The 19,172-nt window shown below is 49.0% G+C and overlaps 1 protein-coding gene across 4 annotated transcripts in view; it reads right to left on the bottom strand.

Annotated features, from left to right (window-relative positions):
* The window catches only part of SHANK1 (SH3 and multiple ankyrin repeat domains 1), a 65,814-nt gene that overhangs the window by 6,837 nt on the left and 39,805 nt on the right, over positions 1–19,172 (bottom strand). For 3 of the 4 annotated variants that reach the window (XM_049901555.1, XM_049901554.1, XM_049901558.1), the window contains 5 exons: positions 18,946–19,026; positions 18,324–18,347; positions 18,089–18,157; positions 17,500–17,618; positions 4,486–4,582 (listed from right to left, as the gene is read on the bottom strand). In XM_049901555.1, coding sequence (XP_049757512.1) covers positions 4,486–4,582; positions 17,500–17,618; positions 18,089–18,157; positions 18,324–18,347; positions 18,946–19,026 — 390 coding nt within the window. The remainder of the gene's footprint in view (positions 1–4,485; positions 4,583–17,499; positions 17,619–18,088; positions 18,158–18,323; positions 18,348–18,945; positions 19,027–19,172) is intronic. The other variant, XM_049901557.1, reaches the window with a different exon arrangement.

The raw sequence follows: 19,172 nt of genomic DNA, 5'->3' as shown, positions 1-19,172 counted from the left end.
GCTGGGAAGGGCTCCCCATGTTTTATTTATGGTTATATATTTCTTTTCATGTGTATTCAGAATAGAAATGTAAGTAGCACATCCTGTGATTTAATGGATATAACTGCTTAGGATGAAGCTAATGTTTACAAGCCAAAACCAAACCCGTCGCTGTGGAGTTGATTCTGCCTCCTAGTGACCCTAGAGAACAGAGTAGAACTGCCCTTCAGAGCGTTTCCAAGGAGCGGCTGGTGGATTCGAACTGCTGACCTCTTGGTTAGCAGCAGTAGCTCTTAACCACTATACCACCAGGGCTCCAATGTTTATAAGAGGGTGCCCGTATATAGAAAAATACTAGGTAAATGATGAGAAAGGAGCCCTGGTGGTACAATGGCTAAGCACTCAGCTGCTCACCAAAAGCAGACTGCCGCTCAGCAGGAGAAAGATGTGGCAGTTGGCTTCCATGAAGATTACAGCCTTGGAAATCCTATGGGGCAGTTCTAGTCTGTCCTATAAGGTCGCTATGAGTTAGAATCAACTTGATGGCAATGGGTTTTTGTAAATGATACGATACAGGTAAAAACAAACAGTTGCATCTAGTCAGTTCCAACTCATGAAGACCCCATGAGTGTCAAGTTAGAACTGTGCTGCATAGGGTTTTCAACGGGCTGATTTTTTGGAAGTAGATTGCCAGGCCTTCCAAGGGGCCTCTGCATGGACTCAAACTGCCAGCCTTTTGGTTAGCAGCCAAGCACGTTAACTGTTTGCACCACCCAGGGACTCCGAGATACAGGTAGACCTCATCAATGCAAGAATCACACTGGTGGACCGTGAACTTACGAAGTTTAGAAACAGCTGGATCCAATCAGCAAAACCACTCAGGAAGGCTTGGAGAAGTTAAGTCTTTCACCTGCTGATCCAACTGACCAGTCTGTGACCCTCATCTGGTCTGTAACTCCTCACTCCCATGAGGTTCTCAACCAACATCACAGTGTCATGGCCTTATACACCAGCTCTCTGCTGATGACTTCTCCATCCAATTCTCTCCCCTGAACTCCAGGCTCCTGTATCCAATATCCACATCCTCTTAGACATCTCACCAAAAAAAAAAAACCCCAAAAGACCAACTTACTGGCCTGAGGGCTGTGGGTACCATGGACTCAGGGAACATCTAGCTCAATTGGCATAACACATTTGATAAAGAAAATGTTCTACATTCTACTTCGGTGAGTAGCATCTGGGGTCTTAAAAACTTGTTGACCGGCCATCTTAGATACTCCATTGGTCTCACCCTGTCGGGAGTGAAGGAGAATGACGAAAACCAAAAGACATAAGGGAATGATCAGTCCAAAGGACTAATGGACCACAACTACCACAGCTTCACCAGACTGAGTCCAGCACAATTAGACGGTGCCCAGCTACCACCACTGATTGCTCTGACAGGGATCATAATAGAGGGTACTGGACAGAGCAGGAGAAAAATGTAGAACAAATTCTAACTCTCTCACTCACACACACACACACACACAAAAAAAGACCAGACTTACTGGTCTGACAGAGGCTGGAGAAATCCGGAGAATATGCCCCCCAGACATCCTTATAGCTCAGTAATGAAGTCACTCCTGAGGTTCACCCTTCAGCCAAAGATTAGACAGGTCCATAAGACAAAGTGAGACTAAATGGGCACACCAGCTCTGGGGCAAGCACGAGAAGGCAGGAGGGGACAGGAAAGCTGGTAATGGGGAATGTAAGGTTGAGAAGGGGGAGTGTGTTGACATGTTGTGGGGTTGGTCCAATGTCACAAAATAATATGCATATTAATTGTTTAATGAGAAACTAGTTTGCTCTGTAAACTTTCATCTAAAGTACAAAAAATGAACAAAAAAACCCCAAATCAAACCGTTGCCATCAGTTAATTCTGACTCATGGTGCTCCCATGTGTTACAGAGTACAACCGCTCCATAGGGTTTCCTTGGCCGTAAGCTTTATGGAAGCAGATTGCCAGGGTTTTCTTCCACAGCACCACTGTATGGGTTTGGATGGCCAACCTTTCTGTTAGTAGCTGAGCGCAAACTGTATGCACCACCCAGGGACTCCTTTGATATCTCACCCAAACCAAAAAACCAGACTCATTGCCGTCGAGTTGATTCCAGCTTATAGCAACCCTACAGGACAGAGTAGATCTGCCCCCACAGGTTTCCAAGGAGCAACTGGTAGATTCAACCTGCCAACCTTTTGGTTAGCAGCTGAACTCTTAACCACTGTACCATGAGGGCTTCTTGATGTCTCACAGACACCTCAAATTCAGCAGGTCCCAAATCGAGCTCCTGATCTCCGCCAAACAGGCTCCCCTCACCCCATGGTCTACCCCACCTCAGCAAACAGCAGCTCCTCTTCCTAGGTCCTTAGGCCCAAAAACCTTGGAGTCATCTTTGACAGCTTTCTTTTTCTCACATCACCCATATCCAGTCCATCAGTAAACCCTGTTTCTTTGAAATGCACCCAAGCACTTCTCATCCCTCCACAGTCACTGCCCTGGCCTACTCACTGCCAGTTCCCACCTGAGGGACAGTTACCATCTCTGGTCTCCCCGCTTCTGCCCTCAACCCCCCTCAGTCTGTTCCCCACATGTCTACCAGAAGGTGCCTGTGAAAACCTAAATCAGCTCATGTTCCCCCTCTGCTCACAACCCTGCCCTGGCTCCTGCCTCACTCAGAGTAAAAACTGAAATCTTCACCATGGCCCACAAGCTCTGGACCCTTTTCCCTCTTTGATCTCATGTCCTGCCCTCTCTGCCTCACAAACTTAGCTCGAGCCACACTGGCCTCCTTGCTGTTCGTCAAACATGTCAGGCACACAACTGCCTCAGGGCCTTTGCACTGGCTGTTCCCTCTGTCAGGAATGCCTCATCTTCAGATATCTCCAAGGCTCCCCCTTACCTCCAGGTTTTTGCTCAAACCTTCCTCCTAGCATTCCCAATCTCCCCTTACTTTACTTTTTTTTTTTCTCCATAGCACTTACCACTCCTAACATGCTATATAATTCTCTTGTTTCTCATCTTTGTACTTTTTGTCTTCTTCTGCTAAAAGATAACCTTAATAGGGGCAAGGCCCTTTAGTCTGTTTTTTTCTATTGATGCATCCCTAGGAGTCTAAGAATGCTTGGCATTTGGCTGGGAAAAAAAAAATCAGTAGCCTTTGAGTTGGTTCTGACTCCATGTGTATCTGAATAGGACTGTGCTCCATACGGTTTTCAGTGGTTGATTTTTCAGAATTAGATCACCAGACCCACCACCCATCTATCAGTCTGTTGTATTGTGGTGGCTTGCCTGTTACTGTGATGCTGGAAGCTCTGCCACCGGTATCTCAAACACCAGTAGGGTCATCCATGGTAGACAGGTTTCAGTGGAGCTTCCAGACTAAGACAGACTAGGAAATAGACCCGGTGATCTACTTCCAAGAATCAGCCAATGAAAACCCTATGGATTACAACAGAACACTGTCCGGTATGGCACTGAAAGATGAGCCTCTCAGGTTGGAAGGCACTCAAAGTACCACTGGGAAAGAGCTGTCTCCTCAGAGTAGAGTCATCCTTAATGAGGTAGATGGAGTAAAACCTTCTGGAACTTCATTTGTGGATGTGGTACAATTTAAAATAAGAAGCAATAGCTATAAACATTCATTCAGCAATGGGGTCAAGCAGCAATAATTGTGAAGATGGCACAGGACCAAATAACATTTTGTTCTGTTATACATAAGGTCACTATGAGATGGAGCCGACTCAACAGCAACGAACAAGAACGGATCACCAGGCTTTTCTCCCGAGCCACCCCGGTAGACTCAAACCTCCAACCTTTCAGCTAGCAGCTGAGCCCTTAACAGTTTGCACCATCCAGGGACTCCATATGGCAGGTGCTCTATAGACATTGGTGGAATGAATGAATGAATGGAGCCAGGTCTAAGAAAGAAGGAACCAGGGTCTGTGGCAGGAGCTTAGATTCAGTGCATCCAAGTAGGGGTGATAAACAAACCTTGCCATCAAGTAGATTCGGACTCATAGTGACCCTACAGGACACAGCAGAACTGCCCCCTAGGGTTTCCAAGGCTGTAATCTTTACAGAAGCAGACTGCCACATCTTTCTCCCACAGAGTGGCTGGTGGGTTCAAACCACCGACCTTTCAGTTAGCAGCGCAGTGCTTAACCACTGTGCTGCCAGGCTCCTGTAGGGGCGATGATGCCCCCATTTTCTAGATGGGAAGCCAAGTGAAGCCACCTGTCTCGGCTCACGCAGCTGGGAAAGGGAGGAGCCAGGATCAACCCTAAGTTTGGCCAGCTCCAATGCCTGATCTGTTTCACAACTTGATGACACTATAGTCCCTTATGGAAGTGGATAAGAACATTTCCAAGTCCCCTTACTCCCTCCCCCAAACTGTCACCTGCCCAGGACACCCTGAGGCATCCCCCCACACCTTTACATGCCATTCATGCCCCCATCAGGTGACATACCGATAGATTTTTGCCGGAGCATAAGCCCAGGTCCTGGGGGCAGGTATGAAGGACGTTCGTAACTCGGCTGGGAGCGGTGATGGGGATCGAAGCTCGACTTTGGGGTGGCAGTCAGAGGAGAGAGAGAAAAGACAGTAGAGAATGGTCAGTCAGGACGGGAAGATTAGCGGCTTCTTGGCACAACCACCCCCCATTCCTTCACCCAGCCGGGCTCCAAGCCCCTGCAGAAAGAAAGAGGAGTGTGGAAGGGAAAGGGGTTTCAGGGGAAGGGAAAGACTTCTGAGTCTGGACAGGGCAGAGGGGGAAAGGACAAGAAAGCAGATTATCAACCAGCCCTGTTTGCACTACCAAAAAAAAAGAAAAAACCCGTCTCCATCAAGTCAATTCCAACTCATTGCAACCCTATAGGACAGAGTAGAACTGCCGTGTAGGGTTTCCAAGGAGTGGCTGGTGGATTTGAACTGCCAACTTTTTGGGTAGCAGCCAAGCTCTTAACCACTATGCCACCAGGGCTCCTATGTTTGCACTACAGTACTTCCCAAACCCATTACTAATCTTTGCCCTCCTCGTCATTCCCTCTGTCACTGCCTTCAAGTCACCACCATCACTTGCCTGGTGTCTCTTCCTACTGCCACTCACTCTCTCTTTTTTTTTTTTTTGGTGGAAGTATACACAGCCAAAGATACACCATTTCAACAAACTCCACATGTTCAATTCAGTGACATTGTTTACATTCAAGATGTGCCAACCATTCTCACCCTTCTTTTCTACACTCTTCCACTGCTGTTATCTTAAACCCACTGCCTCTCAAGCTTCCCATCCAAACTTTCGAGTTGCTGTTGTCAATTTGATCTCACATAGATAGTTCTTCAAAGAGCACAATTCTCAACAAGGATGTACTTTACTAATCAAGATAATCTACTTTTTGATCCAAAGAAGACTTCAGGGGATAGTTTTGGTTTAAGGTTTAAAGTTTAAATATTATCTTAGGGGGATAGTTTTGGGAATTTCATCCAGCCTCAATGGCTCCAGAATGTCTGGATTCCATTGACAGTTTGAAATTCTGTTCCGCATTTTTCTCTCTTTTGGTCAGGATTCTTCTATAGAATCTTTGATCAAAACATTCAGTAATGATAGCTGGGCACCATCTAGTTCTTCTGGTCTCATGGCAAAAGGGGCAGCTGTTCATGGAGACAATTGGCCATGTACTCAATTTCCTCCTCCAATTCCTGACTGTCCTTCTTCCTCTGTTGCTCCAGGTGAATAGAGACCAATTATTGTACCTTGGCCTGCTTTTACTCTTGACTCTAACCTTGCCACCTGTTTTCCACATGAGTCAGAGGGCTCTTTCAAAAAGAAATTCAGGTTATGCCACTGCCTTGCTTGAAATCCTGCAGTAATATCCCATATCAGGTAGACCACTTGCTGTCAAGTCAGCTCTGATTCATGGCGTCCCCACGTGTGTCAGAGCAGAACTGTTCCATAGGGTTTGCAATGGCTGATTTTTCAGAAGTGGAGCAACAGACCTTTTTCCAAGGTGCCTCTGGGTGGACTTGGGCCACTAAGCTTTCAGTCAGTAGCCGAGCATGTTAACCATTAGCACCACCCAAGAGGTACATCAGCTAGATCCAGTTGACCAGTTGCTGCCAAGTCAGTTCTGACTCATGGCGCCCCAATGTGTGTCAGTAGAATTGTGCTCCATACGATTTTCAAAGGCTGATTTTTTTGGGAAGTAGATTGCCAGGTCTTTCTTCCAGGGCATCTTTGGAGGGATTTCAACCACAAACCTTTTCATTAGTAGCCAAGTGCCAACAGTTTGTGCCACCCAGGGACTCATGGTGTTCTAAAAGCATGTGTCAAATGAACAAGTGGCTGGATGAGAACAAGCCAACTCAGGCACTCCTGGGCCCTGACTCCTCAGCTTCTGCCGGTTGACCCCACATGCCTCCCTTTTTCACTTCTGGCTTGAGACCAGAAGTGCAGAGAAAAGAAACACCCCTAGGTGAAATTCCAGCATGTAAGGCCCTTTGGTGTGTGACTCTCACTGCCCTCACCCTCAACACATCCCTTCCTGCCCCCTCATTCTAGCCATTCACAACCATTCACAGTACTCTGAATTCCCCGTGCTGTTGCTCATCTTTGGGCCTCAGCATAGGCTGTTCCCTGTGCCTGGAACATCTTTTCCCCATTCTCAACCCAGAAAACTCCTTGTCATCCTAGTCCTCCTCTCTGGCCTGACTGCTCTTCCGTAGACCTATGCTGTCTGATACAAATAAATCTATTTAAATTTAAATGAATGAAAGTTAAACATTCTGTTCCACATTATACACACGACTAGTGGTTTCCATAAGATCCCTGGGTGGCGCAGATCTGTTTGCACTCTACTATTAATCTAAAAGGTGGTGGTTTGAACCCACCCAGAGGTACTGTAGAAGAAAGGCCTGGCAATATGCTTCCGAAAAGATTGTTGTTTATGGTGCTGCCAAGTTGATTTCAACTCATAGCAACCCTATGTAACAGACTAGAACTTCCCCACAGGCTATTCTAATCTTTATGGAGCCCTGCTGATGCAGTCGTTATGAGCTCCTCTGCTAACCAAAAGTTTGTCAGTTTGAATCCACCAGCTGCCTCTTGGAAATCCTATAAAGCAATTCTGCTCTGTGCTATAGGTTCTCTATGAGTCGGAATCGACTTGACGACAATGGATCTGGTTTGGTATGGGTTTACTCTTTATGGGAGCAGAATGCCAGGTCTTTCTCCTGAGAAGCCACTAGGTTGGGGGGGTCAAACCACTGAGTGCCGAACTGTTGTGCCACCAGAGCTCCTTCTCTGAAGATTTTAAAAACCTGTTGCCATCGAGTCAATTCTAACTCATAACAACCCTATAGGGTACAGCCCTAAAGGTTACAACCTTGAAAACCCTATGGAGCGCAGTTCTACTCTGTAACAATAGGGTTGCCATGATTCAGATATGACTTGATGGCAATGGGTAGTGGCTACTACATTGGATAGAGAAGTTGTAGAACACTTCCATCATCACAGAAAGTTCTACACCTTCACAGGAACGGTGCTACCCCTCTCACTGCACTCCCCTCCCTGGACTCAGACTGTCCATATCTGGGTTTATGCCATCCATTAATTCCACAAAAATTTACCGAGTACCTGTTCTGTGCCAGGGACTGTTCTAGATGCTGCAGATACATCAGGAAACAAAACAGACAAAAACCCCTGCCCACAGATGAAGGGCAGGCAGACCATAAAGAAAATAAATCGGTAAAATAGAACATGGGTTAGATAGAGGTAAGGGCCAGGAGACAGGGAGAGTATAATTTAAAATAAGGTAGTCCCAGCCACCATTACTGAACATTTTGATCAAAGATTCTATAGAAGAATCCTGATCAAAAGGGGGAAAAAGCAGAACACAATTTCAAATTCTCATGGAATTCAGACTTTTTGGAGCCATAGAGGCTGAATGAACCCCCAAAACTATTGCCCTGAGATAATATTTAAGCCTTAAACCAAAAATATCCCCTTAAATCTTCTTAAAGCCAAACAATAAAAGAACGTCTGCCTTAAGTATTGTGCTCTTTTAAGAACTATCTATATGGAATTAAATTGACAACAGCAACTCGTGAAATATTAGACAGGAAGCTTAGGGGGCAGTGGGTTTATGTTAATGGGGGAGGAACAACTCCGAAAAGGGGGATGAGAATGGTTGCACAACTCGAAGAATGTAATCAACGTCACTGAATTTGTACACATAGAAACTGTTGAATTGGTATATGTTCTGCTGTGTATATTCTCAACAACAAAAATAAACTATTTTACAGAATAAAAAAAACACGACAGTCAAGGAAGGCCTCACAGAGAATGTACCTGAACACCTGAAGGAAGTGAAGGGGACCATGTGAATATCCAGGGGAAGAGTGTTCCAGGCAGAGGGAACAGCCAGTGCAAAGGCTCAGAGGAGGGAGCAGGTCTGATTTGTTCAAGGAATAGGAAGGGGGCCAGTGTGGCTGGAGCAGGTAAGCGAGTGGCAAAGAGGTGGGAGATGAGGTCAGACGTGGTGGAAGTTTCAGATTCCCTTCCGATTTCCACTCCAATGTCCCCTCCCTGAAAAGGCTTCTTCCTGTTACTCTACATCATAACTCCTTTCTCTTACTACAGCTTGGAGCAATTATAATTATTTCCTTGCTTGTTTATTGCCTGTTTTCCTGGGCAGACAGCCTATCTAATACCTGTTTTACCCTTCTTCCTGAATAAGAAAACCCCAATCTTATTTGGCACCTATTGCAAGACTGGGTGGTGCCAACGGAGAACGTGCTCAGCTGCTAACCCAAAGGCTGGAGGTTCGAGTCTACCCAGAGATGCCTTGGAAGAAAGTCCTGGAGATCTACTTCCAAAAAACCAGCTATTGAAAACTCTATGGAGCACAGTTCTTCTCTGACACACATGGGGTCACCATAAGTCGGAATCGATTACAGGGTGATGGTTACTGAAAGACGACATTGCTTAGCCTCCCTTGCAGCTAGATGTGGCTATGTGACTAAGGCTGGCCCAGATGCATAAAATGGAGTGTTGTGTGTTACTTCTAGAAAGTCCCATTAGAGAGAGCCTGAGAAGCAGAAAGATGCCCTCTTTTGCCTTTTTGCCTTTCCTCCCTTCCTCGTCCCTGCTACCTGGAATGTTAATGCAATAGCTAGAGCCCAGCAGCCACCTTGGATTATGAAGTAACCTCGTGGTCAGAGGCAAAGCTAGAATCGTACAGCAGAAGGGGAGGAGGATCCTTGATCTTCACGACCTGCATGGAACACCCTACTCCAGACTTCTTCCACATGAGAGAGATACAAACATTTATCTTGTTCAAGCCACTATTATTTGGAAGTTCCTGTTCCATACAACCCAATTCTGCTCTATTTACCCACCAAAATGTAAATTATCTAAGGGCAGTGATCTTGTTTGACTGGCTCACTCTTACACCCCCAACCCCAAAGCCCAGCAGCAAGTCCAACACACAAAAAAAACCAAGCTCATTGCCTTCAAGTTGATTCCAACTCATAGCGACCCTATAGGACAGAGGAGAACTGCCCCATAGGGTTGGCAAGGAGAGCCTGGTGGATTCAAACTGCCGACCTTTTGGTTAGCAGCCATAGCTCTTAACCACTGAGCCACGAGGGTTTCCATAAACACACAGTAGGTGCTCAATAAATATTTGCACTACCCTAAGACCAGAAGAACTAGATGGTGCCTGGCTACCACTACTGAGAACTCTGATCAGGGCCACAACAGATGGATCCTGATAGACTGGGAGAAAAATACGGAGCAGAATTCAAGTTCTTAAAAAGTCCAGACTTACTGGACCAGTTGAGACTACAGGACTCCCCAAGGCTATTGCGCTCAGACATTCTTCAAACTTTGAACCGAAACTATGCCCCAAAGTCATTTTTTAGCTAAATAACAGACTGGCTCACAAAATAAAGAATATCACCCATGAGTACTGTGCTCCTTTCAACAATCACCTCTATGAAACCAAACCATCAACAATTACTTTAAAACAAAGATAACAAGGTAAGGGGGCAGGGAAACTAGATTACTGGAAAGGGAACAACCAGAACGGAAATACTGAGAATGTTCGCGTGTTGTGAAAAATATAACCAATGTCTCAGAACAGCTTGTGCAGAAATTGTTGAATGGGAACCTAATTTGCTGTATAAACTTCCACCAAAAAATAATAAAATATCATTCAAGAAATATATATCTGTAGAATGAAGGACTAGCAGGTGGTAACACAAGATACCACAGCAAGATAGGGAAAGATTCTGAGGGTAAATCTCAAAATTCCTGTGAAACAGCATCAGGCCAGCCCCAAGAACCTCCGTTTTGGCCAATTTCCCCCCATTCTGTTATTCTCTGAATATGATTCTTAGCCTGCCCAACTCTGCTTGACTTTGCTAAATTTTTTTTTCCCTACCTTTCCCTTCTTCTTAAACCATGGCCAAACACTCTACTTGGTTTTCTGTCCTGTTCCTGCAGCTGGTAATGAGCTGTGTTGTATCAAGAGGCAGATCCCCGCAAAGGACAGAAAGAGTGTGTGGAGGAGCAGAGAACAAGAAGCAGAAAGAAACGGGAAACATTTCTGCATGAGCCCCTTTGCCAGCTGCTTTGCGTGCTTATCCTCATGGAATCCTCAAACCCACAGACAGTGAAGTTAGGTTTGATTACACCCATTCTTGAAGCCCTGGTGGCGCTCAGCTACTAACCAAAAGGTTGGCGGTTCAAATCTACCTAGGGATGCTGGCGATCTGCTTCCGTGAGGATTACAGCCAGGAAAATCCTATGCGGCAGTTCTACTCGTCACATGGGATTGCTATGAGTCAGAATCAACTCCATGGCACACAACAACAACACGCCACTCTGATGATGCCATAAAAAAAAAAAAATTGCCATCCCGTCGATTCGACTCAAGCGACCCTAGAACAGAGAGAAGGGTCTTGCCCTAGATGAGCCAGTGAGTAAGGAGATTAAAGAGGCTTTGGAGAAAACCCATCAGAGTGGTTAGGAAGTCATAAGATATAATGAAAACGGTGAGGAAAGGGGTATGAAGAGCAAAGAGAAGAGGACCAGGTCAATCAGAAAGAATGCAGAGACTGCTGAGGGCGGAAGAAGGCCGGAGAGGGAAATTAAGTCCAGGCTGGGGGGGGGGGAGTGGGAGAGGGGGAAGACCAGGAGGAGGGAAGGAAGGGGAGGGAAGTTCCTGCAAGAGGGAGTGGGGGATTACAGCATGGGACAATAGAGAGAGAGAATGGATGCTGAAAAGGGGAAGATCAATTGAGGGACAGGCAGGAGGTGAGAGATGGCAGGCTGGGGAGGGGTCAGACAGATGTAGGAGGGGCCAGAGAGACAGGAGAGGGGTCAGAGTGTTACGGAAGGGGTCATGGTGACAGGGGAGGGGTCGGAGTGACGGGAGAGGGGTCATGGTGACAGGGGAGAGGTTAGGGTGACAGGGAAGGGGTCAGACCGGCGGACTGACAGAAGAAGCTTCCAAGTCCAAGAGGGGTAGTCAAAAATGGACTAGCACGACATAAGAGGGGACAAACTGACAGAGATGATGTCGGACTGACAACGGAGACATACTACTGTCCCAGGAGGCGTCGGGCTGACTGCCCCAGGAGCTGACCGACTCAAGACGGAACAGGCTGACCTCAATCAACAAGCGGGGAGCAGCGGCTCCCGCCCAGAGGGGACAGCCAATCAGCGTACTGCAGAGGTCAGTGACGTCACCGAATGCCGGGCAGGCTCCCCTGCAGTGAGTCGCCAACAGGCTGGCCCTCCACTACACCGCGTGCCTCCTGGGCCTCTGGCCTCAGTGGCAGAGTGTATGCCCTGGCACTGGGGGGACATGGGCTGGAGGCTGGAGATGGGCTGGGAATATTCCCCTCAGGGAGCCAGCCCCTGACAGGGGCAAATGGGGAGAGACCGGAGGGGAGACAGATGGAGAGACCGTGAGGGAGTCGAAGACACAGACAGTGGGGGGAATAAAGACAGAGATGAGGAAAGAGAGACAGAGAGAGGGAGACAGAGACAGAAGGGTAGACAGAGACAGGAGTGGAGGACAGAAACAGAGATACGCGAGAGAGCGATGGGGGGAGAGAGAGAGAGAGAAGAAGGGACGGGGCTGGCGGGGGAGACAGAGATGGAAATGGGGAGCCAGAGAAGGGAAGAGACACAGAGGGGTGAGACACTAAAACGAATGGGAGATGGGTAGCCAAGGAGAACAAGACCAGATCCTGACCCCAAGAGCAAGCCCACTGCAGCACAGGAACATCAGGAAGGGCCCTGAGTTGATTCAGGGGATGAGAAAGATCAGGGTGGCAGATGGAAGGGAGACTGTGGCAGAGATTGGGGCAGAGAGAGCCCCCAACATGGCAGAAGGACCTGGAAAGGCCCAGGGACAGACCCAAGAAATGAGAGAAGAGGGGAGTTTCTCCTCCAGGACGTGGAGGGAAAGGGGGTGCCACGGAAGAACTTGGGTGAGTGCCCGAGTGTCATTTCAAAGAGGTGGGGACAGACAGGGCAGCTGGCTTTATTACTGGCAGGTCTCTCGTCCATCTGGGGGTCTTTGGTGCTCAGACCGTAAATTCCTCCAGGGCCCAGATCCCGTGTGTCCTATAACCGTGGGTTGCGAAGGGCAGGCCTAGCTCAGGGTGACCATGCACCTCATGCACCCCATGCACCCCATGGGTGCTCTGTGCATTTGCTGACTGAATAAAAACAGGTCTGGCTCTAACTGGCTATTGGAGACTCCACTCTCATCCTGATATGCTTTTGTGGGAGTCTCTGGTATTAGGGAGGCCCTAGTGTTATTGTAGGGTCTCTGGGGTGCATCTTGGGCTCACTGGTGAGTTCTGGCAGGGGTCTCCCACTTGTTATTTGATGGCAAAGGGGGGATCACCATTTGTTGAGAGCCTGCTGTGGTAGGAGTTGGTTGCATTTAATCCTTGTAAGAACCTGGTAGCACAACGATTAAGCACTCAGCTGCTAACGGAAAGGTCAGCGGTTCGAACCTACTCTGCGGCTCCACCATAGAAAATACCCGGTTATCTGCTCCTGTAAAGATTACAGCCTAGGAAACCCTAAGGGGAAGTTCTCCTCTGTCACATCGGGTCTCTATGAGTCAGAGTCAACTCAAAAGCACCTAACAACAACAACAAGAGCTGGCAAGGTTGGCTTTAGCCCCATATTACAGAGCAGGAAACTGAGGCTGGGAGGAATGAAGCCATGGGGTCCCAAGTGACACATTAACTTAGCAGAAGTCAGGATTTGGATCTCCATCTGTCTGTGTTATTATAGACTTTCTGGGGACCAGAAACAACGGGAGGCATCTGGGGAGTGGTTTATGGACATAGGGAAGGGAATTCAGTAAGGAAAGGGAGAGAGACAGACTGGAAGGAGGCAGGAAGAAATGGCATTGTTTGGGGTACATCCCAGGTCTCCAGTAAATACTGAACAAACGAATGAATATGGTGGCATCCTGGATCTAAGTCCGCTTAGGATCAACCCAGGACTGAAAACCTTCTAAACCTGGGCATGGAGTGGACACTGGTTTTCAGCTGGGGATGATTTCCCCCACTCCTACCCCGGGGGACACTGGGCAATATCTGGAGACATTTTTGGTTGTCATGACTAAGGATGGTGGAGCTACAGGCATCTAGTGGGTAGAGGCCAGGGATGCTGCTAAACATCCTACAATGCACAGGACAGCCCCCCTGGACCATCTTGGCAACAAAGAATAATCCAAACCTAAATATCAACCCCATTGCCCTGGAGTTAATTCCAACTCAATAGAACCCTATAGCAACCCTATAGGACAAAACAGAAGTGTCTTACAGGGTTTTCAAGGCTGTAAGCTTTACAGAGGCAGACTGCCACATCTTTCTCATGTGTAGTAGCTAGTAAGGAGCCCTGGTGGTACAGTGGTTAAGCACTCAGCTGCTAATTGAAAGGTTGGTAGTTCGAACTTACCAGCTGCTCTGTGGGAAGAAAGATGTGGCAGTCTGCTTCTGTAAAGATTTATGCCTTGGAAACCCTATGCGGGCAGTTATACTCTGTCCTATAGGGTTGCTATGAGTTGGAATCGACTGGATGGCAATGGGTTTGGTTTTTTAAATATCAGTAGTGCCGAGGCTGAGAAACCTTGGTGGAGGGGAGGGAGAGCTTGGATTTTGGTTCTGATTGGACACCCCACCAGGCAAGTCAATTCAAACCTCTGGGACTTGGTTTCGTCTTCTGTAAAATGGGGATGAAGTCTCTCCCCCACCCTAACCTTCTTCCCAGGTGGCTGTGAGGAATCTTGCTAAGTAATTGGAAGATGGCACTGGAGGGATGGAGGGTAGAAGGAACTGGCGCGAGGAACATGCTCATAGAAGGAAAACACATTGACATGAGGTAGACACCCAGGGGAAGTAGACTGGGGCTCAGTATAAGGAAGAACTTTCTAACACCCTGTCCAAGAACAGACCATGCTACGTCAGGAAGTGGTGAGCCCCTCATCTCCAGAGGCATTCAAGCACAGGCTGGAAAAGGACTTGAGAAAGAGATGATCAAGGGGATTCAAAGATAAGATGTGGTCACTGAACTAGATGCCTTGGAGGCCGTGGAATTAGGAGCCTGATATGAAATTTCAGCATGGGTGTTTGGGAAATGGGGTAGAATCTTGCCCAGGATCAGAGAAAACCAAACAGACTGCCGTTGCATCAATTCTGACTCATAGCAACCCTATAGGACAGAGAAGAACTGCTCCAAAGGGTTTCCAAAGCTGTAAATCTTTACAGAAGCAGACTGCCACATCTTATCTCCCACTGAACAGCTGGTGTGTTCAGACTGCCAACCTTTCAGTTAGCAGCTGAGTGCTCTAACCACTGTACCACCAGGACTCCTTGTCCAGATCAAAGGGCACCAGAAAAACATCTCTGCGACTAGGGAAAAGGCAAAAAAAAAAAAAAGGAAACCACCATTTGTAGAGATCCTGCTGAGCTAAAGTTGTTCTCATTTAATTCTCATTAAGGTTGAGCCCCTGGTTGGTGCAATAGTTAATGCTCTCAATCGCTAACTGGAAGGCTGGAGGTTCAAGTCTGCCCCGAGGTGCCTCAGAAGAAAGGCCTGGCAATCTACTTCTGAAAAAATCAGCCATTGAGCTCCCTATGGAGTACGGTTCTACTGACACACATGGGGTTGCCATGAGTCAGAGCTGATTCAATGGCAACTGGTTACTGGTTAATCCTCGTAAGAGCAGCAAGGTCAGCTTTGGTCCCGTTTTACAGAACAGGAGGCTTAGACTCAGAGAAATTAAGTAACGTGGTGCAAAGTGATTCAGTCTGCCCTCATACTTCTGATTTTCACATTGAACTTGGGAGGAGGCGCGCACACAGAAGATGACCCAAACAGCCTCCGGACTTTTGAATTCCTTGAGAAATCAAGGATCTGGGTAAGATGAGGGCTTGCTGCACGCAATTACTCTATGTCAAGTCTGAAAAGTTAGCCAAGGAGTCCAGGTGCAAAACCTGCCACGTGCTCCTTGTTCTTGTCAAATAATTAGACCTTCTAGAGTAAGGGGTCTAACTCCTAAGAGGGGCTCTGAAGAGACTTCCAGGGCTTGTGAACTTCATCAGGAAAACTATTATGCCTTTATTTTCCTCACCCTCCAACTAAAATGCAATATTTCCTGAATTAAGTATGTAGGCAACAAACCACGTTGGTCTTAGCCAGACTTGTGACTATATCGCTAATCACAGATATTTCTACATCACACACATAGTTGTAGATTTCTCGAAATAGTGTTTATGTTTATCATTACTTTGAAATTAGAGTAGTTAAGATCCACCACCTATCCTGCTGTCTAACGTTTTGACGAAAAAGACACCGATATTACTATATGACACCTTTACTTTTTAAAAATATTTTGATAACTGTATTTCCGTGTAACTGGCTTCCTTGGTAATCTTAGGTATTTTATGCATTTATAAGCGTTATTCTGAGAAGGACCACACCAGCCTGCCAAATGGGTCCATGGCCCCCCAGAAGCGAAAGAACCCTGCTTCAGAATAAATAGGCAGCAGGCCATCGGTTGGTGGGTGTGGCTTTCGAGGAGAGGGAGCCAGGGGGCTGGGGCCAGAGGGCGGGTGGGCCAGGGGCGGGGCCCGAGGGTGGGTCCAAGGTGAAGAAGACAGCTGTCTCAGCTCCATAGCAGGCCCCCTGGGTGTTGTGCGTGAGTGCGAAGGGGTACAGTCTTAATGGGAGGGGCCCACAGAGCCCCACCAGAAGAGCCAGAATCGTAGCTGAACCATAGGTTTGTTTGCCTGATTGCCTGGTTGAAATCCTGGCTCCCTCTCTGTGACTCAGTTTCCCCCTCTGTAAATGGGCTAATAACCCTTTATACTTCACAGAATTACTCTAAGAAATGAATAAAATAATCCATGTAACACACAATGTCTAAAAATGTTGAAACACCCACCACGGGTTTGCCTCTATTGTGGGGGAAGGCAAGTGGAGGGATAATAATAATAATATTTTCATAACATGTTGAGCACCTGTTGTTATGGGCCTGGGCCAGGGGGTTTCCATTCATGACATCATTACCTTCCCAGATACTCCTGAGGTGGGACAGAGATAGACAGACAGAAGGGGAACAAGCAAGCATGAGGAGCAGGAATAGAGAACGGGATGAGGAAAGGAGAGGCAGGATTTGAGGAGAGAATAAGGAGGAAGAGGACAGGCAGGGAGGAGAGGAGGCCCCCAGAGTGAGGAGAAGGGAGGAGACCCCCCTCGGAGCTTGGCGCCCCTCCAGGGTGGGCATTCAGTCTGGGGGTGGGATTTAGGGGAATGGGATCCACTAGGAAGGGTTTGGCGCAACAATTAAGTGCTTGGCTGCTAAATGAAAGGTTGGTGGTTTGAACCCAACCAGTGGCTCCAAGGGAAAAAGACCTAGGCAGTAAAGATTACAGCCTCGGAAACCCTGTGGGAGCAGTTCTGCTCTGTCACACGGGGTTGCCGTGAGTCGGAATCACCGCAGCAGCGTCCAACAAGATCGCTACGTGGTTCACTTTCTCACTTCATTCAGGTGTTTGTTTGCTCAGACTGTACCTTGTCAGAGAATACTTCTCTGACCAGCCTGTCTAAAATAGCCCCCCTTGCCCTGTTCTTAGGAGTCCTGGTGGAGTGATGGTTAAGCACTCGGCTAACTGAAAGGTGGGTGGTTTGAACTCACCCAGCTGCTCCACAGGAGAAAGACCTGGAGATCTGCTTCCTAAAGATTACAGCCTAGAAAACCCAGTGGGGTTGTTCTATTCTGTCACACGGGGTTGCTATGAGTTGGAATCAAATTGACAGCACCCAACAACAGCAACACAGGAAGGGTTTGGAAAAGAGAAAAGGATCGAGGGTCCAGGTTGGCGTGTGCATCCCCCCCCCAAGCTCCCTCCCTCCCACACCCCCTGGTTTCCAGGCCAGGCCTCCTACCTCAGTGGCAAAGAAGCCCTTGGGCCGGTGTTTGCCCAGGGACGCCAGGCCACCAGGCCCAGGACTCTCGCTTGCACTGATGGTCTGTTGAGCTGCTGCCAAGATTTCATCCAGTTTGTCTAGGGGAAGCAGGAGAGGGGTGGAGGAGAGACAAGGAAATGAGTTAGCTTTGGCTTGGTCTGCAGGCAGGGCTGCTGGTAGCTCATACAGCACCTGGTATGAACCAAAGATGCCCCTTCCTCCATCCCTGGAACAGGCACCCTGGAGGCCCTGCCTGGAGACACGAGCTCCCAGCCCAGCAGGCAGGACGGAAGTAGGGTCCCAGAGTGCAGGCAGAGAAGAGGACAAGCCACTGTGGGAGGGAAGGAGGGTGAAGGGGAGGCAGGAGGGAGGGGTGAGAGGAAACTGTGGGGAGGGGGAAGAGGCTGAGGGCAGAGGGGCGCTCAGACTGGATGGACTCAGCATGGCTGGGTTATGAAAGTGGTCAAGCACAGACGTGGCTGAAGATGGCCAGCATAGAAGGGGGCGGTGGATGGAGTCGCGCGTGGGGTCACAGGCAGCCCGGAGAGCAGGGCCAGGGCCATCTTACTGAGAGCCATCTGATACACGGTCCGTTTTTTCTCCATGCTGGGCATTGGTGCAGGTTGGTGCTCGTACTCTGTGGGCAAAGGACTCGGATGAAGACCAGGGGCGCCCCGAGGCGGCGAGGCGGCGCGGGCTCGACCAGTGGGCGTGGCCAGCGGGCGAGCGCAAGCGCGAGGGGCCGGGGCGGGGAGGGGCGGGGTCGGGACCGGGGCCCTCCCGCCAGTCCTGTGCCCACTCACCACTCTTCTTCTTCCAGGGGGAGACTAGCCCGGGGGAGAGGCAGTAGAGGAGCCAAGAGTTAGGATGTCAGGGGGGAGCGAGGGGCCCCTCTCTGGAACTCCCGCCTCCCTCAGGGCCCTAGGGTGGGGGCGGTCAGCTGCCCGACCCGCCCCCTGTCAGGGGAGACCGGACCCCCCAGGTCCACTGGGCTCTGTCTGGAGGGAGTGGCTCTCCTTCCTCTCTGCGGGCTGGAGGGTGGGGGAGTAGGGTGGGGTGAGTTTGGTGGAGGGAGAGATGGGGAATTGGCTGGGGGCGAGGTGGGACAGATGGAGGTGGGCTAGGAGAAATGGGATAGAGCGACCCGCGGAGAGGGACATACATAGACCTCGAGAGAGAGCCCACCAGAGAACAGAGACACAAGTAGACAGAGGAAAATCGACTCTCAGAGACTTCTTCCTAGCGGCACACACACACACACACACACACACACAGGCTAGGGAGAGTCCGACCCATGGATTAGGGGACAGGATGAGGACGTGGACCCCTGGTCACTAACAACACTAACGAACTCGGGGGGAAGGCCCACCGCCCCGCCCCCATCGTCCCCTCACCCTCCCAGAACCTTGTTCCCAGCAGGCTCACCCATCTCCTCCAGCTCCGAGGTCATGGACTTGGAACGCAGGGAGATGGCCGGGGGTGGGAGCCTCTTCGCCTGCTGAGGTGCTGAAAAATGGGAGGGGGGAGGGCCAGCCATCAGCTCCCTGGGGGAGAAGGCCCCTTGACCTCTCCCTCCGTGCTCCTACAGCTCAGAAAAAAGCTGCTCCCAGGATGCTGAGCCCTCCCTGCCTCAGTTTCTCCCCAGAAGGGTC

Source organism: Elephas maximus, chromosome 11, assembly GCF_024166365.1.
Source record: "Elephas maximus indicus isolate mEleMax1 chromosome 11, mEleMax1 primary haplotype, whole genome shotgun sequence".
Taxonomy (NCBI): domain Eukaryota; kingdom Metazoa; phylum Chordata; class Mammalia; order Proboscidea; family Elephantidae; genus Elephas; species Elephas maximus.
The sequence above is the reverse complement of the archived record's forward strand: the minus strand, read 5'-3'. Positions and strand labels throughout refer to the sequence as shown.